Source organism: Cyprinodon variegatus, unplaced genomic scaffold (assembly GCF_000732505.1).
Source record: "Cyprinodon variegatus isolate N-32 unplaced genomic scaffold, C_variegatus-1.0 Scaffold104, whole genome shotgun sequence".
NCBI lineage: Eukaryota > Metazoa > Chordata > Actinopteri > Cyprinodontiformes > Cyprinodontidae > Cyprinodon > Cyprinodon variegatus.
The window spans coordinates 75,284-100,249 of NW_015150557.1; the positions used below are offsets into that span (position 1 = coordinate 75,284).

General features: G+C 34.8%; 1 protein-coding gene across 1 annotated transcript in view; it reads left to right on the forward strand.

Annotated features, from left to right (window-relative positions):
• lmbrd1 (LMBR1 domain containing 1) overlaps positions 1-24,966 on the forward strand; it is an 80,274-nt gene that overhangs the window by 19,020 nt on the left and 36,288 nt on the right. Inside the window, exons 4-9 of the mRNA XM_015374484.1 lie at positions 887-984; positions 1,959-2,026; positions 6,997-7,085; positions 14,787-14,860; positions 19,717-19,842; positions 20,525-20,677. Of these exons, the coding sequence (XP_015229970.1) occupies positions 887-984; positions 1,959-2,026; positions 6,997-7,085; positions 14,787-14,860; positions 19,717-19,842; positions 20,525-20,677 (608 nt within the window). The remainder of the gene's footprint in view (positions 1-886; positions 985-1,958; positions 2,027-6,996; positions 7,086-14,786; positions 14,861-19,716; positions 19,843-20,524; positions 20,678-24,966) is intronic.

Sequence of the window (24,966 nt, forward strand, 5' to 3'; positions counted from 1 at the left end):
ATTCATATTTAACGTTAGTAGTTCAACTATCATCTGTTTTAACCTCTGCATTCTGCACTTAGTTGAATCTTTTGCTGCATGCATGCAGTAGATTGTATCTCCTGCAATCCAAACCTGTGAAGTAATTCAGCATTTAAATGTGTTCATTCAGTCCCTGTGTTACAGCATAGGTTTCAGAGGGAGATTCATAGAACCCTACATATCTTATTCTCTTCTAATTCATTTTGATAAGCGTATGTACTTTTCTCAAAATAGACTTTAGTGGTTTTGTTTTTAACCCCTAAACCTAAGATTTTCTCTGCACTCTAAAAGGAAAATGCAGCTCAAACTTAAATGAATTGCTTCTGTTGATAATGATTTAATATTGTCCAACTTAATTTATTTAGGTATTCAACTTATAAACATACATCATTGAGTTGAAGCAATGAAGTTGGAGCATCATTTTCTTTTTAGAGTGTAATTCACATACACAAACACCCATCTATTGACCAATTAGCAGCCCGTACCATAGACTGCTTTGTGTGTTATTTACAAACTTTATTTAAATACTCCACCATTTGCATGTACATATTTTTCATCAAGGACACTCATATCTTCTACAGGTGTGGTTGTTACTTCGACGAGTTTAAATTGTGTTAAATATTCATTACTTTGTAATTTTCTGCTAAAGTATAGCAATGCAATTTATATATTCTTCTAAAGGGGAAATCTAAATAGAGGAATATTAACATTATCTGATAACTTTATAGTTCAACAAATACATTTCTATGAATCTAATCACTGCACTAATATGCGTTACTTTTAAAAATCTTAATGCTATATGCTCTGATGGAAAAAAGTAATTTATTATACAATTAATGTTTGTATTTTCTTTGTCTTCCCGTAGCTCTCTACTCCATCATACTGTTCTTTGTCTTCCTTTGTATCCCGTTTGTCTACTTCTACTATGAAGAAAAGGATGACAGCAATGTAAACAAATGTTCAGTAAGTTTATAACCTTTTTCTATTTGATGTTATCCAGTTTATCCCCGACAATATCAATTTTGAGTGAATCCTGCTTTTATTAAGATTTAAAGTTTATATTCAAAGTTCTTTCTTACATCATGATATTTTATAAGTTAGCTAATTAATTAGAAAAGAAACATCATAAAGATCTGAAAGATATCCCTACTTGGCACCCAAGTTTTATTTATTTTTTTTAGACCAGTTCTCAATCGACTGCTTGAAACCAAATGTCAGGGAGTGAAACCTGCCATGTAGATTGTTTTAGTACTTGCTTTGCAAACTATGTCCTTAGAAGATATCCATTTGCAGCATGGTTTAAAAAAAAAAAAAAAAAAAAAACTTTAGAAAAATCTGTCTTGATAAGGACAGAGAAGAGAGACTGTAAATAAAAGACAGAAATATTATCAGTTGTAAATGTTTATCTACATTTCTGTTTCAATACTTCAGTTACAGACAATTCATCAAAATGTGGAGTCAAATGAAGGGCAGATGGATCAAAACTAATCGATCAAGTTAAATGTAGGCGGATGAAAACGCATTATCCAACCTTTGTGTCACTTCTTTCTTTCTATTTTAAAAAAACTTACCGGTATTTGGTTTTAAATTTCCCCTGGAGTTCTTTTAGGTGAATGATGGTCCTAATCAGTCGCTATGATCCATCAACCACAGCAATGCACTGCTTTCCTTGTCACGTGTCAGTTTTGAGCTGAGAGAGGCGCTTTTCTAAGCAAAGATAAGATGGTCTTTTCTATAGGAACTTTAAAAGACACCTTGAATGGCGCAGGATATGAATTGCTATCTCTGCAAAGGCAAACTGGATCTACATCCACTTTGTCTTGCTCTCACTTGCTGCTTATCTGAAGGATATGAGTCCCTTATCCTACTTAAAATGAATAATAACATTTCACTTAATAACCATGAATGACCAATTATTTTTTTTTCTTGTATTACAGCAAGTGAAAAATGCTCTGAAGTACACAGTTGGATTTGTCATTGTCTGCGTGGTGCTCCTGTTAATTGGGTGAGTTCTAGACATGGATTGCTTCTTCTGCTTCAGTAAACAACAGGTAAAAGATGTATAAAAACCTTCATGATTAAAAGAAATGTTTTCGAAAGACTACACAGTGTTTATCAGCCAAATGTGTGGTGGTTACTTTAAAGAAACAAAAAAACATGTCTGTTAAAGAAAAGAATTTTGTTAAGTATAGGAGTCAAACTCAGGATGTGAATTGTCGCACTCAAAGCTCCCTCGGCATAAACAACCTTCACTGGTCTATATAGAACCAAGAAATGCACTGTTCTGATGCACATATTCAGTCATGTTCTATTTATCGTTTTTTACATTGGTTGCGTTCTGTAGCATCAATGAAACTTGATGGATTTTTTTGCAAGCAGCTACAATAACATAACTAGAGCTCAACATGTTTGATTGAATGTGCTCCCTGAACCATAAAATGAGACTTTGAAAGAAAACTTGGATTGCTTTGAAAAATAGAAAATAAGGAGCATATTACTGTATTGTCTCCCACATTAAAAATTAGAAGATGCAGTGTACACACATATAGTATAAGTGGGCTATTGCAAAATGAACATTTTCTGTCTCTGGTTTCTACTGTCTTTTGATTCTTGACAGTGATGCTCTGCTACCATGAGGCTCTTATGTCAGCAAGTATTTGATACAAGTTGAAAGACAGGACATCTACCAAGCAACAAATTAATGAGTTATCTGTTTGTAATTTTGTTAAAACACTAGTTTTACTGCGTTTGTAGACAGCAGTATTTTATAATGTGTTAATCCACTATTTAGGAGTTTGAAAAAATGTGAACAGGGATAATCAGAGGTCCGGCTTCTCAAAAATTTCAAGGTAGACCTTTGCAGCCTAATTGGTTTACCATAAAGTGCCTGTAACCAGGTGCTTCTCAAAATATTACTATCAGGCTTCAAAGCAATATTTAGAGAGGTTGTCCAAAATCAAAGGGCCACTTGCAGAGTGCTTTAGAAAGACTTGTAATTTGTGGAAACAGTTTTCGATGAAAACATGAAATTATTTACCAAACTGCGCACTTGTTGCACGACTCCACCACAACTCCAATGCTGAAGAAACAGCATTTGGAAGCTCATTTAAAATTACCTGCAGAACATTTAGACAAGACAGTGACAATGCTGTAAACATAGCTTGTTCTGACAAGACCCCAATTGGACTCTTTAAATGTCACTGCACACATCATGTTTGTAAGAGAAATGTCACTGCACATGACCCCTAAACACAATGTACCAACACTGAATTTTGGGACCAGAAACATCATGGGGCTATATTTCTCGCTGTAGCACCAGCAAACTTTTTTTATTATTATTATTGTTTTGAATGTAAAAAGGATAAATGACGAAATTATAGAAATATTTAGATTGAGAAGTAAAACATGAAACGGCAGTGTTTTTTGCAGTACTTTCCAAACACACAAGGACTATTTTGTTAAATAAAAAGAACAAAACTTCTAAAATAAGCCAAGCACCCCCTTTGCTTTAAAAGTATTATTGTTATCATTATTATTTTGGATGGAAAAAGGATAAATGGAGAAATTCTGGAGAGATTCTGTTTGAGAAGTAAAATATGAAACTGCAGTGGTTTTTGCAGATCTTTCCAAACACACAAGGACTATTTTGTTAAATAAAAAGAACAAAGCTAAAATAACCCAAGCACTCCCTTTGCTTTAAATGTAATGCCCTTGGAAAGAACTAAGCATTTTAGAAGCTCAGACCCAAAACCTTCATGATTTGAAGAGATGTTTAAGTGGAAGAATGGATCATAATTAGAGACCCAATTCTGAGATGGCCTTGAGACGATGATGATACACATGTTGGCTGGTCCTGCAGCTAACTTGATGAAATCACGTTAATCATCATAGTTAGACACTGTATGCCGGATTTCTTAGCTGTGAAAATTGAGATAGAAAAGCACAATAAATATCTTACAAATAAGTCCAATGACATGGTTTGTTTTGAGAAAATACTTTAGGGCCAACTAAAACAACTAAATGAAAGTAAACAGACTTGAAATGGTGTTAATAGAGGCAGGATCTAAAGAAAATGGACAGGAAGTGTGTGATATTGTGGCTCAACTGTCAGAAGACCCTGGATGTTTGATCAGGAAATGGATCCATCTGTGACAGTTAATCAAAAGGATTCCCCATCGTCGCTACTGTTTGATCACTGAGAGAATACAATGGAAAAAAAAAAATTTTGGGGGGGATTCTCTACTGTCTCTAGTGAATTCCCACATTTACACTATGTAGGAACCTGTTGATAAACCTGAAATTTTATACCCTTTCCTTTCAACTCCAAATGACACAGAACAAGACTGAGAGATTGTTTACAGATCTCACTGAAGCCTGCTATTACATACAATGGCAGTTTAGTCATAAACAGGGTTTGATCCAAGGCAGATAATTGTGACTTGACAACTAGACCCATCGGACGGACACTTTTGTTTATAGAAATTGCTTAAGCCAAGTTTAATATTGTAAACATGAACATTCTGTGCAGAATTGCCTTTTTGTATGTGCTTCATTTGGGCTCACATTTGTCTATTGCTTTTGCTTTGGAAGTTACCTCGATGCAAATGCATGACAGTCGATTAAAAAGCCTGGTTTATAAAAAGAAAGTTGAGAGAAAAAAAAATGTCCTTAACTTTTATACTTTTATACTTCCATTTTTGTCTGATGGTTCCTGATGTTAAATTTGTTTTTTTTGTTTGTTTGTTTTTTTAGATGATTTTATGTGGGGAGGGGATCAGCTCTAATCCCTGATTGCACAGATAAAGAGAGTATCAAAGTAACACTTCCCAAAAGATGCATTTGGAAAATAATGTTCACAATAAAGATAATGTAGACCAGTGGCTTCAACCTTTTTTGGGTTAGTGCTTCGCTTCTATTAGAATATTTGCTGGGAATAATATTTGTATTTTATAATTCCATTATTAATAGTAAAATACATACAAACAAAGAAGATGGAGAATGATAACGCAATAATAATAGAATAAGTTCTCCAAATAGGAACCATTTTAAGTCATCTAAACACATTACCATCAGTTTCAGGCAGTTTTAGGAATTTCTTTATCATCTCAGCTGGAACCAATGGTATGCTGGATTTTCTAGACAAATATGAAGTGCCTGTGCCTGACCAGGTAGATAGTAAGACCCTTTATACCTAGATTCAGTAAAGAGAATAATTAATCTATTGGTCTATTAAAAATGTTAAAGTCGGGACCCAAATGGTACAGAGAAGGAGTTTTATAAACAACACAAGGTCAAACTTGTTCTAAGCCTCGTTTACTTTGTCAGAAACCTCACAAAAGGTATGTTGAGGCATCAACAGCCTCTACAGAGATTAGTTCTGTTTGCATTTCCAGCTCTACAAACAGACTGGGGGCTAAACACCTGGATAAGTGAGCAGGATGAAGCAAAACTAGACAATGTTGATCTATCCAGACCTAGAGTATCCACCTGTGCTGAACAGTCATTGTTTTAGATACCCAAAGCTACTAATCTGGGTTGCTCACTTATATTCCAGTTTGAAGGGGCTAAGGCTTGTATTTTGGACGAATGCCTTAGTAAATGTCCAGGGTCCGATAAAGTATTTCACCCTCTCATGGTTTACAGCAGGAGATTACTACCCTCTTATCCTAATTTAATTGAAGAGGAGTGGGAGAGAAAAACTTTGGACCCCTTTGCCTGATGGAATTTGACAGGAGGCTTTGTACAATATCAGCACAATTTCTATAAATGCCTGTCACTACATGATTCAATATAAAAACATGCAAAGGCTACATTACTCAGATGATCAAATTTATCCTGAATAATCTCTACATTGTGGAAAACACAATGGGACCGGTTTAAGCATAGTTTTGTATAAGATTCAGTATGTTTGGTATGATTTTTATAATTTTTTTTATATTTGTCTTTCATAAAAGTCAAGATTGACCCAAGTTCCACAGTAACCTTCTTAGATACGCCATGATCATTGTAAAGAAAGTTTTAACTTTGGAACGGCAAGGACCTTGCAGTTATTAAAGATGTGGCTCACATAGCTTACAAACTCGCATCGCCTTGAGAAAATGAGATATGCCATTAATGGAGAGCTGAATAAATCATCAACTATTACCCCCCATCATAGTGATGTTTAATTTAGTGGTCAGGGAAGGAAGGTCTTCTCGGTTTCTGGCTTTTATTTATTTTCTATAGCATCAGAATGTCGTAGAACTACAACCGGTTGTTCTTTTTGTTTTTAAACTGTTTTCTGTAGTTTTATATCATTGCTCCTAGTTGTTTGGTTTATTTTCTGTTTTCCCCATCGTACCTATCCAAGTTTGCCTTTTTAGCTTTTACTGTTGTTGACTCCTACAAATGCCTGTAAAATATAAATTGGCATTTTGCTTGTCTTTACTCTAATCTGTTATTTGCTTTTGTAAAGTATTTAAAGCAAAATGATATCTGAGCAATATTTGTGAGTAGTTTCTCCGTACAGGACTCATCTTGAAGCTGTCATTAATAAAGCTTTCTCTGCAAATTTACTGAGGAAGGTCAATACATATTCTTGTGCATAACTTAATTTATGCATGTACAAGGAAAATGGAGTTAAAAATGAAGACAAAATATGCTATTGGCTATCTTATGAAATTAACATCTTTAAAAGTGCACAGCCCGGACTGATAAGTAATGAGCTAATATTATATTAGTTTTGACATTTTCACATTTTACCTGCAAGTATCAAAAAATTGTTGCAAAAAACCTAAAAAAAAGAAAGTTCTTTACAATACATGCTTCTTATATGACTACTTGATAAAATGTCTGTGTTGAAGCAGTTTTATATTTTTTTCCGATGCTGCCCTAAAAGGTTTCAAATGTAAATGGGTTGGATGGCCTGGAATATTTTAGATTATGAAACGCTTGATGAAATTTAAAAATGAACCTTCTTTTTTTTAACTCTTTCAGAGCATTTGTTCCACTTGAAGCTGCACCTGGACAAAATTCCACTCAGTGGGAGAAGGTTCAGTACCTTTTTGATGAGCTCGGCAGTAGCCGTAAGTACAGCCGCCACACAACACCTTCTGAAGAGGAAATGAAACGGTTAACCGAACTAAATGAATTCACAAGATTGTGTCTTACTATTATCGATAATTGTATTACAAAAGTGAAAAATATAAACATGAATGAAAAAGCAAAGCATTTTTTTTAAATATTTTTTTTCGCCAGGGCTGTCATTTTGCAAACACAAGTGGTGTGTACTGTTAGCTCCTCTTTTTATTCTATATACAAACAGTTGCAGAAGTCCCAGTGATCAAACACGTTTAGTTCAATTCTCAGGTGACACTGTTGTCCTTACCCTTCTATAGGGAGATGATCAATGGCATGGTCAAGCCCTTTCCGCTTTGGAGCAGTTCTTTTGTGAGCTGGTGCAGCGACTTCTTAGACCGCGTCTCAAAAGCAAAAGAGATTATTGTAGACTACTGGTAAAGTTGAAATGATCATAAATCCTGGATCATATGGTGAAGAAGTGCAAATTGTTGATATTTACAAGCACTTAGGAGCTGTTTTTGATCACATACAGAAATTTAACACGAACACAGATATCAACACTGAAAAAGGGGCAGCAGAGAATTTGTCTGTTGCTCAAACTCCTTTTATTTGGTGTCAGTGGGGATTCGAAGAGGTTGCTCATTTACTGAAGGTCTTTTCATCTGGTCTTTCATCTGCTGGTTTGGTTGTCTGTCTGAGTGTTTAAAAATCCTCGGTGTTAAACAAAGAGACCTGGTCTCACTTTGGTGGAGCTGAGTCACAAAGAAAGCTGGTCAGATCATAGACTTAGATCACAAGCACATTTTATCTTCGTGTTTTAGTTTGATGCCTTCTGGTCGGCGTTATCATTTGCCTATGATCACAACTACTCATCACTACTCAAACTCTTTCATCTTGTCTCCAATAAGACTTTTAAATTTAATTTAACTTAGTGGTTTCTGTTCGCTTGTTTTGTTTAATTTTCTTTTAATTGTCCAGGCTGATTCTTAGCATATATCTCTAGACTGTTTTAACACATAATTGTCTGTCTGTTTGCTGTCTATGTTTGGCCAGGTTTCTGCTGAAATAAATAGTGTTAAAGTGAAACAAATTTTCTTTTTCTAATATTTAATCTTAAAAAAAAAAAAAAATCATCAGGTATACTCCTTATCTCTGGTGGATCTCTGCTATCAAATGCTGCGTAAGCATTGTTACAACAATACATAATATTTCCTTTAAATTGATTAGACTAATATATCTAATAGAAAGGATAGAAACTGTAAATATTAAAGTACTTTATTAACATGCATTTGCAAAAATCCTTAAGTATTTTTCTGCCTCTTTAATAGAGAATAGGTAGGTGCGGTTTACATATTTCTATGCATCTTCACCTTTTTAATCAAACACTGCTTTTGAATATTTTCACAGTAGTGCAGGGATCTTACCCAGTATTAAAATCTAATAGTAGTTTGGCATGTTGCCATCTTGAGACCATGGAGAAGTTGAGCCATCTGTCTCTCTGCTTAATTCTGATCCCCTAAACGCTGTCCCTAACCTTTCTCCATTGGTGCAGTGGGGGAAATTGTTTGGCTGCATAGGAAATTTGAGGAATAATCCCTTTTCCTAATTTCCAGATTCTTTTTTTTTTTTTCCTGATGGGAAGTTAATTGTGTGAAAAAAAGGCACTTTGGCCACATAACTCTCCTGACTTTCTGCAACAACTGTTCATTAAAGCCGCTGCATCTTTTAGTAGTTTGAAGATTACACTTGTTAAACCAGTGTTGCTTGAATTTCTTTTCAGATCAGCGGTGCAGCTTTTGATTTTCCTAGTTTTGTCATTTTGGGCTTTGTCATGGAGTAAGTACCTGGAGGTACTGTTTTTTTTTTTTTTTTTTTACTAGCATGGAGATTAATTGTTCCTTTTCACTACACATTAAATAAACAATGTCTTACCATATTACAATGCCCTGTATAGATGTTTTGTTTAAGACATTATAGATTAAACATTAAAAAAACACTTTTTAGTGTTCTGCTGGGAAAACCTGAGCTGATCAGACAACAGATTAAATCAGGCATCTGTTGGAGGTAATCCCAGTTCATAGACCCCATCCCAGAATCCTCAGAGTACATAGAACATATTGCTAATGTCCCAGTACCAGAAGCCCTCTCCTAGAAAGCTCAACTGGCTTCATTTTCTCACCGTATGTGGCCCGTTCAGATAACACCAATTATTATGTAGCCTTGGAACAGGTGTTTAAAAACACAATATGATTTGCATTTTCAGAAGCAGAACAGCAGTTGGCCACTTTTAACTAGGCTGTTGTTATGCTTTAAGCAACAATTTAGGTTATTTTATACAGCTCCTATTATTTTTAATACATATAATAACTTTAGGATATTTACCACTGGCGAACCTGGTGCAACCTATGATCAAATGAGGCTCTCATCGTTTACTTCAATACTGTTCATGAGTTTGGGTTATGATCTTTTTTTTTTTAAATCTAAAAATTATAGTTTGTCCATGGAAGCTTTCTTAGTTTACCTCCTGTCTGGAATAGTCATTAAAATCCTTATCAGTGGTGTTCTGTAGGTTTTCACCTAACTTTCTTTCTAAGTTATGCACCTTTATGTATAAAGGTGCATATATACTTTTATATATATAGCACTTTAAAACATCCAGCATCCACCAATGAGGTTTGCTGGTGGAATGCCACAAGACTTGTTAACAGAGAATTGCCTTTATGTGTCATTATCATAAAACAGGCATTATCAAAGCAGAGACAGTATTATCGTTTTCAAAAGAAGCACATGAGGATTTAAAGGATGCAGCACTACACCATACCTGCATCTGCTTATATCCCTTGTCATTAGCTCATATCACTTCTTAGATGAAATGTTGTTTTTTTTCTGCAGAACAGGGTTTGTGCCCAGACGAAACAAATGTGAAGTAAAATCAGTGAAATGATGTCCAAGGCCATGGGCTTACATTTGCAAAAATAAATCTTAACTGGTAAGGAAACTGGGAATTCATCATTCATAATTTAGGCTACATCTGCTCTTTGGCATTTGTTAAGTGTGTAGCTTGTCCATACATTTCCACGATGAAATAAATTTTCATTATAAACTTCCAGTTTTTGCAGATGTCATTAATGATCTTGACCTGTTTTCTCACATTTTTAAAATAGTCACCATTGCTGCACCATTTAGAACTGAGAAAGTTCCTCAGCTCTTCCAACCTTTTATGATTTTATACAATAGTTTATTGTGTTCTCTGTTTCAATATATGGCTGCCCTTGTAGCTGCTTCTGTTTATATAATTCCACTGAAATTCCACTGAAGTAGAGCACCAGAGCTTCTGAAAGAACACCTCAATGCATGAGGTTCGTGCATCAGCACAAGCCTAAAGGGTTATATGTAGAGAGAGAGAGATAAAGAGCGTCCTCATTCCATCGGCTTTGAATTGACACTGTACAGATGTGGAAGAACCACAGACGACAGACAGTATTCTCTATGTATAATCCCTGGAAAATCTGCTTGAGAAATAAAGAAGACTTGCAGCAAACATCCATTCTTTGCTTTGTGTAGAGCCCATGAGCCAAATATTCTCTATACAGAACAAAAAGCTATTGTTTATTTCGCTAAGCACACCACCAAAAGACGCTAGAAAAATTGCAAAGAAACACTCAGGATTCAGAAACAGGTATTGAAATTTTAATTCCATTCAGAGTTATTGAAAATGTTTAGTTCTTTTTGCATTATATCAAAATAATGTATATATATTTATCCCTGTTTTTCTACCTATGTCCTACCACATGTGGACAGTCTCTTGTTGAACAGAATTAATGACACAAACAGCCCAAATTATACATGCTCTGAATACTGACTTAATATTTCAATTGAAATGCCTGTGTCAAGGAGACAGACAAGGAGAGACCCACCTCTGACCACCATGACAGGTGGTCTGGGCTTCATGAAGTTGCCGTTGAGTGGATGTGGGATATTTATAAAAGGACAAATGTGAGGCTTTTTAATTAGAATGCCATGACAGGTGGGATCTTGACAGGGGAGTGAAACAATCACTCTCCTCATCAATCCTTCTCTTCTAACTTTATCTCTGGCAGCTGGCGTCACACCTACTGTGGTGCTTTTCCTGATAGGTGGTCCTTTTTGCCTCTTGAGAGAGTTACACGCATCAACTCTACCTTCACATGCCCCAATACCAAGCTGTTCAAACATCTATTGTGTAAAATATATAATCCAAGGTCAATGTAATTAGAAGATCATATCCTTTTTAAAATAATTATATAGAAACATAAATATATTTTATATATAGTTCAATCATTTCATTTAACTTCATGCTTTTAGATCAAATGCAACTGCACAGCAGCTGTTCTAAAACTGTTTCACATCCAGTGGTACCACCTAGAAATTCACCCCAAAATTTTTTGTTTTTGTAAATAAAAAATAAAAAACCCTTCACGTCTCTGAATGTAAATTGTAAGCATACAAGTTTTTAGCCAACTTATCTACTGTGCTGCACTACAGCAATTCAGAAAGCCAATCTATAAATTTCAAACAAACATTTAAGGCATTTTGAATTGAGAAAGCTTCCTGGAGGGGAAGAGAATCCTCTTCAAACCTTGGAGACAAAGTCCAGTGGATTGTTTTTTTAAAACTTTTACGGAATGACTATGACCTGGATGACTGAGAATCTTCACCAGCATATTTAAGGCAACATTCAATAGAAATAAGTTTGATCTTAGACAAAAGAGGATGAAACGATACCTTAAAGCTCCAAGTCTCGCTTAACTTAATATTAACCATATGCCTAATGTGGCTCTGGACCCCCAAATGATTCTATTTTCCCTCTTACTTAAGTTCAATTCAGTTTACATCAGTTGTATTCAATTCAATTCAAATGTATTCTCATACACATTACAGACCTCTAATCAATCAACATTCTGATATGACTGAGTGCTGGTAAAATAAAACAGTTGGATAATATTTTAGAAGAAGTAGACCTCCATGTTTTTTTTTACATTTATATGTAACTGGATAGAAAGTGTTCTTGAATTTGCTGGAGCATGACTATATGCTTCTGTACCTACTGCCTGATGGTAGAAGCGTGTAGTTAGGATAGCAGAGGTCAGAGATGATCTTGTCTGCCTTTCTTCAACAGTGCAGTCTGTGAAGCTGCTGGGAGGCTGGCAGTTCATTTTGGGTAATGCGTTGTGCCAATGGAATGACATTTTGTAAAGCTTTTGCTGTCTGAAGCATTACAACTGCCATAACTGGCTGTGATATGGCCAGCCTGAAAACTTCCACCTGGCAAACCACTTCTGATCTTCCTGTCAAACCAATGAACCTGCGAATTTCGTTTTACTTCTTTTAGAAAAGACTGTAAAAACAAAGGGAAATAAAAAAAAATATATCTATTTTTGGAACATTGATAATATACAGAGTTTAAATGTCTCATAAATCCCAACTTATGTTATTAAGAATCTTTTTATAAGTGCTAAATAAATCAGGCCAGATTTACTTTGACAAGATATTCAGCTAAAAAGAGCTAAAAATGTGTTTCAGTAAAAGATGAGTCTTTTTTTATCTTCTAATGGGATTTAAAGAATCTTGTGTTATTATAGGACTCTTTGGCAACTTCTTTTGTTTTCAATACTACAGTAAAATATAATGATGTCTTTAAAATAATTGCAAAGTCATCACAGGCCAGCACTCACTCAGATGTAGATTCTAAAATCAGCATTTTTAGCTGTTAGTGGTTATCCAGTAAAGGTATTCCAATAGGGTTTTGCTAATGATTTGAAATATGTCTGCAGCTGTTTCTTTTTTCTACCATGAAGCCTTAAAGACTCCCATGTAAGTTAAGAGGTTTATTATTCCTCAATAAATGTTGAACTCCAGCCCAATATGAAGTTCTTATTAGTTTACTTTATCAACCACCAGGATCAACTCAGAATATTTTTCCTTTTTACTTCTCAATAAGAGAGAGAAACAGAGAAAAGCTTTCAAGTGTAACATTTGCTTGATATTTAGACAGGTCTTTTTTTCACCAGATGACAGTGGAAGCTTACGGAACCACAAAAAATATAGCAGTTTTTAATGTTGTTATCTTGTACCATAGTATTTTGTTTGACCCCAATGCCAAAATTTGGAACCTTGGGAAAATTTAAGCATTAAAAGCAGAGCAGATGACTATTACATCATCCAAGGATCAGTTTGGGCATTTAGAAACATTTGATGATCTTTTCAATGATTAGACTAGCTTATTTTTTTATAATCTGTAAAACCCAATGAAGGGCACATAAAATAATTAAGGGTGTCCCGATCCAATATGAATATGGGATATTAGCCAAAACACTAATATCATATTATATCAGCTGACATCTAAGATCTCCTATACTGGCATGCTGATAGAAAATCTCTGCTTCTGTAACACGTTGTTTAATATTACACGGGTCAGTTGTTCTCATACCTATTGTGTTGACTGTTGTTCTTTTATAGTAATATCACTTGATCAAGTCTTTTGTAAGTCATTCTGCATTACAAAAAATAAAATAAAATAAATGATGTATAATTTATTCTTATATTGTATCGGATCAACATTAGTATCACTTTATTCTCAAAGCTGTAATATTGATATTATATCAGAAATGAAACAATAAAAGGATCCTATGGGTAGTTATAGCAGCATCTTAATAACCTACACTTATGCAGCACATTTCTAGTCTTGCTGTCACACTCTTCAAGAATACTTCAGCACATGATGTGACTCAGTGGTTTTGTTTAATAACTAACTATATACTCAATTTGAAATTTTATAGAGAAATTATAAAATTAGTCAGTTTATACTCAAATCTTGCTTGTTAATTCTGTTTTCTTCTTGCTTTTTTTTTTTCTTTTCTCGCATTGTTATTCAAACCACTAACTAAATGCGACGGCCATCATGGACAGAAGTAGAATCTTGGCATCACAAGCAGCCCACTGTTTACAGAAGTAAAACTAATAGAAATGTTCGATGATGCTTCATTGGGTAAAACATAACAGAGGATGTTGTTGTCTCTGTGTAATTATTAAACTGTTGACCAATTGTGGACCAAAAATATCATGACTACTTTATAAGAAGACAAAGGAAGTAAGCTCAAAAGATAATGCATATTAAAAATGACATTTAATAGAGCGTTGACTTCTAAAACTCTAGAAATCCCTTTGTGTTAAGTGGGAGCTATGAAAATATGTAAAATTGATAAAATGCAACAGGATTGTTCAGACCGCTGACGCTTTTAAAACTATTGAACATCCAATTTAGCACCAGAAATCAAAGTAGCTAAAATCAGACTTTATTTAGGTGAGAAGATTAAAGTTGGGCTATTCAGACAAAAAAAAATCAAACAATGGATATGAGCCGCATTAGCCTGCTGGGGAAAGTAGCCTTTGACAGAACTTTTTTTGTGTGGTCATGGGAAACCATTAATAAGTCAGCTGAAGAATCGTATTAGACTTGAACATGATACTCACTTTAAACGTTATTCTTTTCTAAAATTAACAATGTGGTATTCTAGATCATTAAATCAAACCTCTTTACTTTTAATACAAAAACTCATAAACAGACATGGCAGAGAAAACGTTGCATAAAATATGGAAATGTAAAACAGAAAATAGCCTCATATAATGTTTCAGTGCCTAACTAATGGTTTCTTTTTTTTTCACAGATGGTCTTCCAGCTCTATCTTTCTCCATCAGCTCTTTGACCTTGATTGGCATGTTGGCAGTGATCACATACACTGTAAGTTGATTGTGTCCAGGTTTTCTTTTGACGTACTCAGTGAAAATTCATATGTTGGAAGACTTAAAAATTCCTACATTTTTATATTCTTGGTAAGAATTATACCCAACTATATAGTTTAGATGATGTCTCCAGAGCTTAAAGTGAAATGAAAACTTTTTCCCTTGTGAGACATTATTTCATTGTTTTACATGGTTATTTGTATTTGCGGTATACTAGTGATTGAGTGGCTGTTAATAGTAATGCTTTGTGATTTTAAAGCTCTGACATACAATCAATCAAATTGCTCAGGCTATTGCCATTTCACCTGAACACCTGGGACTCTTCATGATGTATTGGTGCTCCACACAGGCTTATCAACCACTTATCCGCTGTCTGTTTATATTCATAGATATTCCTCAGTGCCCATTAATGTATGCCTTTATTTCTATTCCAATGGTATTTTGCATTTTTTTTTACTTTTATCAGAAAGGGAGGGTGTAATTGTTGTTGTCCTCTTTTCATAGCATTATCTCCATATTGAGACTGTTAATAATTCCCCAAGCTGATGTTACTGGTGTCAAAATCCTATAATGCATAATGGTTACTGCTGCAGAAAGAAAAAAACGGGAAGAAAAAAAAAAACTCAGCTATTGGATCTGAGACTTAGAGTACAAGTGACAGCCAACCCCAATCTATCCAGTCTCTGTTGAGCTCAGAAAGCTCTGACAAATTATATAACAACTGAATGTGGAACTCCTAATGAATAAAACACCAACTAACCAAGTAAATTGTAAAACCAATCTCTCTTTAGGATTTAAAATTAGTCTCCGTTGGGATTTTCTCCACTGTTTTTAGAAGCTTTTCACAGTTCTCTGTAGTGGATAATTACCAAGTTCATCTGGACAGTGGTACTGTGCTCCGATTTGCTCTGACCAGTGTTGCTATGGACCCGGTGAATGCTCTGTGGAAATCAGAACTCCCACTGTGTCTTAGTTTTTGATCATCTTGTTTTTTTTGAAGTCGGTCAGAAAAAATAAGCCCTTCAGGCTACAACACTAAGTAGTTTCTATTTTTTGAAGTCACTGGCTGCAGAGACTCCTGTGTCCTCTATTCTTAAAAAAATAAAAATACAAATTGTGACCTTCAAATGTAAAGCAATATTAATACAATTTCATACAGTTAAAGTAATTTTTCCAAAATCGTAAGTGGAACAAAACTGTTTTGTGTTTACTTTTTAGAAAATCTAGGGCGAAATGACTGCAATTACTGGCCTAATTAGGCTTATTACATTACCACCAAAGCAAAGCAAAGATGTGAATCTCCAAATGCATATCATAGATCTTAAATGTGTTGTTACCTTCCAGCTGTGATCCATCATGATCATATGTTGTAGCAGAGCAGATCATTTAATTCTAGATGTCCCACGAAAAACGTTAAATTAGACAAAGTTAGCGGTTGAAAAATGAGGTACATGATGTTAATTATCTTTCAGTCCCATTCACTGTGCCTGATCTATCGTTCTCTGTCCTTTCTCGCTAAACCAGCAGTTATATCCTTCGATTTCTACAACTGATTGCAAGTTTATTTATTGTCAAAATGGGTGTGAAACATTATTTTTTGCAGTATTAAAATAATGCTGGTAGAATTAATAGCAAGTCATAATAATAATAATAATGATAATTTAGTTTTGTAACTTATTTCAAAACTCTGCAGTTGCTCTATGCTTGGACATTGGCTAAGAATCTGGTAAGAAAACTAAATACTCTAACATAAAATTGTAAAGGTATTCAATATTATAATTAACTTACTAGAAATAATATACAACTATTCAATTACAAAATACTTTAAAATTCCAAAGGGAAATTAAATTAAATTAAAACTAAGTCATAGTTAACTTCATAAATTGTCTAACTAGCCCTTTAGGTAGAATTATAGATTCATTCTAATTTTAATATTTTACTATTTAAAATGAACTCATGCTATGTAGATCATTTAATTACCTCCTGTTTCAAAAAGCCTCGCTTTATAAGAGCAATAAAAAAAATTAGACAAGCATAAATTCACATTTTTAATTTGTTTAAAAATAAATGTCATGTCAAAAATAATCAAGTAGCATTTTTATTCCCATGATTTCAATATTGAAATCATTGACTTAAACCAATGTCTTGAGTTTTTTCTCCCCAAAGAAGCATTCCTTTTGGAATACATTTAAGAAGCCTTTTTTGGAGAAAGCTGTCAGTGAGCAGCTTTGGCTACAGTGTAGCTTATCACCATCAGTTTGTGAATATGTTTGTGAAAGAGTGAATGACTGAATGTACTGCAAAGTGCTTTGGAGTGCTTGGACTTGATAAAACACTTTACAAGTCCAGACCATTTACCATTTTGAATACACTCCTGCTGTCTTTAGTCAGAATTTCCTTTAGTGAAGAATCCTTATACTTCTGTTGAATGAAAACATTTAAAAAACTAAAATAATCTCTTACTGTAATCTACTTTCCATTGAACAGGGCTTCCAGTCCTAGATAAGATATAAGCTGTCAGGTTAACACTGATTATCAGACTATATCCACAACGTCTTTTTGCTTAAATTAGCCAGACGAACATTTGGTGTTAGTTTGATTTGTTGCTTTGTAGACTTTCAATATAAAAGGCCTATGAACATGTTATTTACTGCTTTCTTGACCAAATGCGACCCACACTGAACATGTAGTGATATCACAATATTTTGCTTAACTGCTTATGAAACCAACATCCATATACAGTGACTTTCTTTTTCAGTAAGTTGAGCTTCTACACCTTTGTTTTCTTTTTCTGTAACTCCATCTCCATCTTGTTATCATCCAAATATGATATTAAAAGCATTAAGACTGACCGTTTTTCTTTCTTCCTTGAAAACTGGTTCCTCGGATTATTTTCTATTAATCGACTGGATCAACGTTCCAGTCGAGCCAGAAAGCCTGGCATCTTCCATGTTTTATTTTAACAAACAAGGTTTTATATCCACTTAACACAACGTGACACATATCAAGTCCTGTTAGATTTTTATTTTTTTAATTATTTAGTGTATGCCATGTCTTAAGTTTTAATTAATTTGTGTAGTAAGACATGGAAAAGACTGGTTTAAATGTTGCAAAGGGAGGCTAGGGCATGGTTTTTATGTTTAGCTCTAATTAATAAATTTAATATCTTTGGTCATACAGGTATTAACCTTTCAAAATGAGTTCATCCAGATTTTTTATTTCGTAAAAGTTAAAGGGCATTTGTGGGGAATTTACCACCATCTGATGATAAGGTTGGAGAATAAATAGCTATTTTCTTTGCAAGATAGAAGGAGAATGTAATGAATGTTTTACATAAAAATAAACATAACTATAAATAAAAATAAAATGTATTGCTAAATTGTCTGTAAGAAAAAGCCCTTCACTTCTCTGAATGTAAATTGTAAGCATACAAATACCCGACAGGTTTATTTAACTCGCACTGCACCACTTCCTCTTTCTTTTGGCTGCACCATCACAAGTATATCAAGCAACAAAGGAGAGGCTTGTGTCGCAAACCTGTATCCAGCTAAATCTCCCTCTTCCTTCTCAGCAGGCATCAGAATCACTCTGAGTCTCACTCTTAGCCAGCACTCACATTGATTCACACACACAGACTTCTCTAATAAGGTATTTCTGGTTATTATTAACCGTGGTTGGTTTTAAAATCCATTTAATCTGCATGCATCATTATGGTTGAACTGAAATTTGAGCCCAGAACTGCAGAAATCATTTTAGATTTCTCCAGTGTAGTTACACATTTGAAAGGGAAGGGAAACGTTTCTCCTGGGATGTGGGACAGGTTTTCCTTTTATGAGTGTATTTGATATTCGGGACATGCACTGGCCTTAAGAGCTCCATGATTCATTGCAGGAGGCGACATTCGCCCATAGCATAGATCCACTGCACAGACTAATAATAGTATAGCCTGACTTTGTATCCCATGTGGCAATCTTAATGCTGTCTTAACACTCAAACTAGAACAATTAATTAAAGTGTATTACATTTTAAAAGATTGCAGCCTGTTTTGAAATAACGTTTCACACAGAATGACAGTGATTTTTTTCCTTTTCTTTCCATTTTAAATAACTTTGGATAGTTAGTGAAGGAGATGGAGCCAATTGACTGGAGCCTTTAGCTTAATATTTAATGGGTTGCTGTTTGGTTTTATTGAACATCAATTCATTTCTTTTTATATAAAAGTTAAGATTTCCTCCTCAAGTATCTAAGGACCACAGAATTTTATTTTTGGTTACATAATTAATTCATTTTTTTCCTTCTGCTCTTCATTTCAGTCTTCTTGTTTTTATTGTAACCACGTCTGGCAGATGAATAAATAAAACTATCCCCATCCCCCTCAAAAACAAAACAGAAATTAAATGAAAAGGACATTTTTTTCTGTAGAGCAGACATTTCTTTACAGACTGAGTGTAAAATTGTTGAAATGCTGAGTTGGAGGATACTGCTGTCACATGGGGGCACTGTTAAGCTGTAAATGCATTACAGTGATATAAGGCAGTGATATCCACACAAAATGGTTGCAGCAAATTCTTCAATAAGCCTCGACACAATTATAGATTCCACCATTTTAATCTTATTTTTTTCCCCGTCTGCCAAAAATGACACCGCCTATGAGGCCAGGATCTGTGGGGTTTTTGCCATGCACCCACGTGCCTGTGTTTGCTTACCTTCATTCGACTGTTGTCATGTGTCACAATGTGATGGGTTTGCCACCAGGCAGGAGTGACTGCGTGTGGGAGGAAACACGTGTGCCATATGTGCCACCCTTGCTCTGACAATTGTGTGTGATTATAATGGTAGTTTTGCATCTTCCAGGCATATGGGATGTCTGTCATGCCTTTGAATCTGATAAAAGGCACTCGGAGTGTCGTCTATGAACGCCTTGAGAACACAGAGGACATTGACGAGGTTGAGCATCAGATTGAAAATCTCAAATCAAAGGTAGGTCTTCAAAATGCCATGACCTGCCTACAGTTCACATGCAGATGGCTTAAACACAAATATGGCGACGTTTCAATAAATTTCATGAACTCTGATGCATTTACAATTCTATACCAATGGAAATCTTTGATTTTTTTTTGCTGTTTTGATGTTTATTTCAAAGATCTTTAAAGTAATGCAAGTTTTCACAAACATTGCATCAACTTGCAGCTCCAATAAAAATCCACACATGCCGTTTAGTTAAGCACCACTGATTCTTTATTATTATTCCCCTCAGTCTTAGCATTTTCTTATATAGTGTTAGTCTTTTCTTTTCAACCATCCATTCAGATGTTCCCTGTCCATACTGGGATGTAACCAAAACTTGATAAATCGCTGAAGAATGCAGTTTATTGTTAACTTAATACTTGGAAATATATCTTATTTTTAATAAATTGTCTTGACTAAATGTATTTTTCCTCTTTAAGATAGCAGCTGTGTTTTTCTCTCTGTTTTAAAAATTATTTTATCTATTTTCTGACAATAAATGTAAGTTTCTTAAAAACCAGTCATTTAGGCGATATTTTTAAAAGGCACGTTACAAAAATGTATACTCCAAAGTTCACCCTAAATGTCTTAGCTTACAGTGGTAACATATCAGTAGTGCATGTGTATTTAACTCTTTTGGGGGTTTCCTTTTCAGTGTAAGGATGGACGTCCTCTGTCCTCAAAGGACAGACGTAGCCTACAGGAGCTTGAGGGCAAACTGCAGGTCCTCCAGCGCAGAGGAAGACACCTGGACATTGCAGAGAGGAACTGCTGCTCTAAAGTTGGCAGTGCTCTCAGACCTGTGAAGGTGAGTCTCCATTTATGAAATTGGCTTCTGTTCATAGATGTAAATTTTATGTGCATTATGGACAGTGTTCTAAACAGAAGCAACATTTTTTGTTTTATAGATTCTTCAGAGAAACGATGCATGATTTTATAATCTATATATATCGGAATGAAAAATGTGCACATCATTTTAGACCCTTTTAATGCTATATACCTCAATAAAATCCATAGCAATTACTTCACTTATTAGTATAAGGGGTCTTGCTTTGTAATTTACTCTCTTTAGAAATACAGCTGTTGTGTGAGGTTTGTCAAGGGCATCAAACGTTAGGTTATAAAACATTATTTGAGTTTTAAAATCTCTATGGCATCTGATAATGAAGAGAGAACCTCACCACTGCGTCCACCCAAACGGAAAGGGGTGAGGAGGGAAATTAGTCAGAAAAAGAATCATAGGGTTGATATTAAATCTGTAAAGGCTGCACAAATCTACAACCCAGGTGAGAGACTTTCATTGTCAGGACAACCGTTAGTCATGTATTTCACTGGCCTTTACAGAAGGGTTACAAAAATGCCACATTTTTTTCTGCAGAAATTTTTAAATTATCCATACTTTTTTTTCCCAGCCCACAATTAAGCACCGCTATGTAACAGTCTGTCACATCAGTCCATCCACTGTCCATACTGCTTGATCTTGTAAGATTTTGGTAGGGGCCTCTGATCCAGCTTTGGAAGTCATTAGGCAGGAGGCGGGCTACACGCTGCATACGTTTATAGCACAAATCTCCAGTAAAATAGACTGAGGTTTTGAGTGAAGTTGGGAGAGTGTCAATACTTATGCATGGTGCTGTGCTATCGCAATGCAAAGTACACAACTCCTTTGCTCGGGTGTCCGTGTAAATGAGAATTAGCTCTCAATTGACCTACCTGGTTAAATAAAAATAAAAACTAAATGAAAAAGTAGTTGGTTTTCTTTAAAACTTGAACTGCTCTAGATTTACTTTTAGTTCTACTTTACAGCACCGCATGTTTCCTTGATTCCCATGGGTAGCCCTTTTCACCTGATTTACTGTGAAGTCTCTAAGGGGGACTTGTATTTCTCAGACAGGATCATATAGTTCCCATGGGATGCACCAAATCAGCCTCAAACCTCTCTTTGATTTTTGGTCCAAGCAGCCAGTGTCCGTACTCTACACATGTATTATAATAACCTAGTCGCTATACTTTCTTAGCTTATCATGGTGGGTCCTGCATTGACCCAGGTGTTTCTATGTACAAGTTTCAACCATTAATTTTGCAGTGCATACTCCCAACATGAATTTTTCTCATATAAAAAAAAATCTTTTAGAAAATTTAGAATTATAATCCCCTACTGTTTATCTTAAATACTTCTGGTCTCACTTGCATCTTCACAGTGTCTGTTTGATGCCTCTCACCATTGAACATACACATCATCGAGGATCTGCATTATAAAGCTGTGGTTGCATGCTGCAATATGTTAAATGGCACTCTTAAATCGGGCATTTACCTCTGTGAGCCCTGGTGCAGATAGCAAGAGCAAAAGAAAAGCTTACTTTGGTCCTATTGTCTGTGTCAACAAGGGATTAAATAAACTCAAACTGTGGAAGTTGTTACTCTAATCTGTTCAACTGAGAATTTATAAAAAAGACCCTCTTCAAAAAGCTTTGCTTATAAAGACATAATGTTTGTTAATTACATTATTGATTATTGACCGCTGCACAGCTACAATTGGTGCCGGTATGAAATAATTAGTATTATTTTACCCTTCTGCATATTATGAACCAAAAAACATTGTACCTCAAACAATTATTATGTCTAAAACTAGCTGGATTTAACAATTGGTGATAATTAGTGGTTAAAATAACCTTTTGCTTGACTGTACAGAGAGGCATCTAAATATTTTATTTTATGTGTTAAAAGAAAAAGAAAGAAAAAAACCTTTTTATATGATTTGAACTGTTGTTTTATTTTGCAACAGTAATAAAAGCTGTCATCTCTTATAATAATCATTAAAGCAGCTAACCATTTCCTCCAAACTAAGTTTATACATAAAGACGTAACATATGACATCACTGAACAAACTAAACACTATCATTTTTGTCTTTCTTAATGTTTTGCTGTAGTCTGAAGCTAATTTATAAAGATTAGTGTGGCAGGCTGATTTGCAGTCTGATGATTCGTTGCAACATTCTCCACATTCAGGTATTCATATCTAACTTCATGCTACCTTCATGCTCTTCCCTGTAGGTGAGCATGCATGCATATTCAATTAACTTGAATAACTTCAGTATGTATGCTCGATATACCTTAGATGACTCATCCAAGGCAGTGAGCAGATTGAATAGTTTATTCTATTTTGGTTTCCATCCCCATGTTAGCAGCAGGATAAATTCCAGCATGTGCTTGTAGTTCATGCTACTTTCAACACTGCTGTTTGTTTTCCTGCTATTTGAGTTTGTTCCAGGCTGGAACCAACATTTTAAACCAGTTTCTGTGACACATTGTCTTTAACCAAGGGGGGTTGGGGCTAATGACAGTCCCCAGACTTAAATTTTCGCAGTAATGAGTTGGGAGATTAATTCACTGTATGCTAGGATACTGGTGTAGAGTGATAAGCAAAACAATTTTGATTTCAGTGGGACCACCGTTTGCCAGGGACAGGCTGTGTTTTTTTTAATGGTAACAGCAGGGGTGGGTTGAGTTAGTGAACATGTTGGACATTCCCAGCCTAAAAGGCCTCTCGCATAATTGTCAGTGTGGGCTGTGATGATAAAAGAAAAAAAAAAAGATCAAACTCAATCCTCTAGTCTAACATTGTGAATTAAAATGTGTAATACTTTTTTGTTATAAGAAATAAACTTTCAAATTATAATTTGTTTTCAATTAACTGAATCTAATTGGTCATCTGCAGACCGGATACCTTTTATATTTTCTTAAAAATGGAATATGCTTTCAATTTATAGTCTATATTAGCCACCAGGTATGCACTTTTAAATTTCAGTTTAGAAAATATCTGATGAAAACTACAAACCTATGCTGCGATCCGCATGTTGTCATTTAATTTCTGCTTTTTCAAATGGATTTAGAGATACTACTTCTATTAAAGACAATACAGTTATTTATGAGTTGTAACCTAAAGGAAAGTCCCTTAAACTTCTTTCCCACAACACCTTCAAAACAGAATTGAAAGGTCAGACCTCTAAGAAAATCAGAAAAATCTGTAACAACCAGGAAAAGCCTTAATGGTCCACCTCTAGTTTCCAGACAATGCCAAGAGAAAAACAGCATAACTGTTTGTACAGATGTGGTTGTTGCTACCCGTCAGTCTGGAAAGACTTATTAGGCTTTTTCCACATTGTTGTCCGTCTTCCAATCTAAGAAAGGTTATTTTCTAATGTTTGTGAGCAGGCTGCAAGTCTTATCAGGGCTGGACATTTTAGGAGGTTGGCTGGCTAATTACAACATTTACATCTTAAACTACAAGTGCCTCGGTTCATACATTAAATGTCAAACTTTGACAATATAATTATAAGGTAGAAAAAAAGGGTACAGGTTTTTAGGAATGGTAGCAAGAGGGCGCATTGTTTCTGGATGAAGTATACAGCAGCACAGCCTAGATTTACTTTACTTTGAATGCTAACCATCTATTGGCCAAAGAAAGAACAATAATCCTCCCAAATTAAGTTATTGTATTAGAATTTGGGGAAAAAACAAACAAACAAAAAAAAAAAAAAAAACTTTCCTTTCTGCTGTCACCGATGGTCTTAGTTATAAGATAAAGTGTGGGAATGAACACTTTAGTGCAGAGGTTGGGATTGTCTGGATATCCCCTCTCTGTTGTTAGGCTTCAAACACCATGTCTGGCGAGGAACCTGTCTAATATTTTAGTCAATATTTCTAATATTTTAGAGTTAAATTTAAGAGTTAAAGTTCAATTTATGCTTATGGGCATTTATGTTTTTTTTTGTATAGTTAGACAGTGTAAATAAGCAGGTCAGAATTCAATGTGAAACCTGAAGTTTCGACTTTTTATAACTCGCTCTAATTGAAAGGATGTGACCTTTATGGAGCTGTAAATAGATTATGACAGGTTAAACTTAAGGTCTTAAAAGAAAACATTACATAGAAACTTAATAAATTTTTACATTAGATCAGTGATGTAATAATGCCAAGGATAATCCACAAGCCCTTGAATATGTGCTTGTTTTTTCACATTGACTCATTTAGGGTTGTTTTGTTTGATAAAAAGTGATATAGTGTGGTATGGCATATATATATTATATATATATA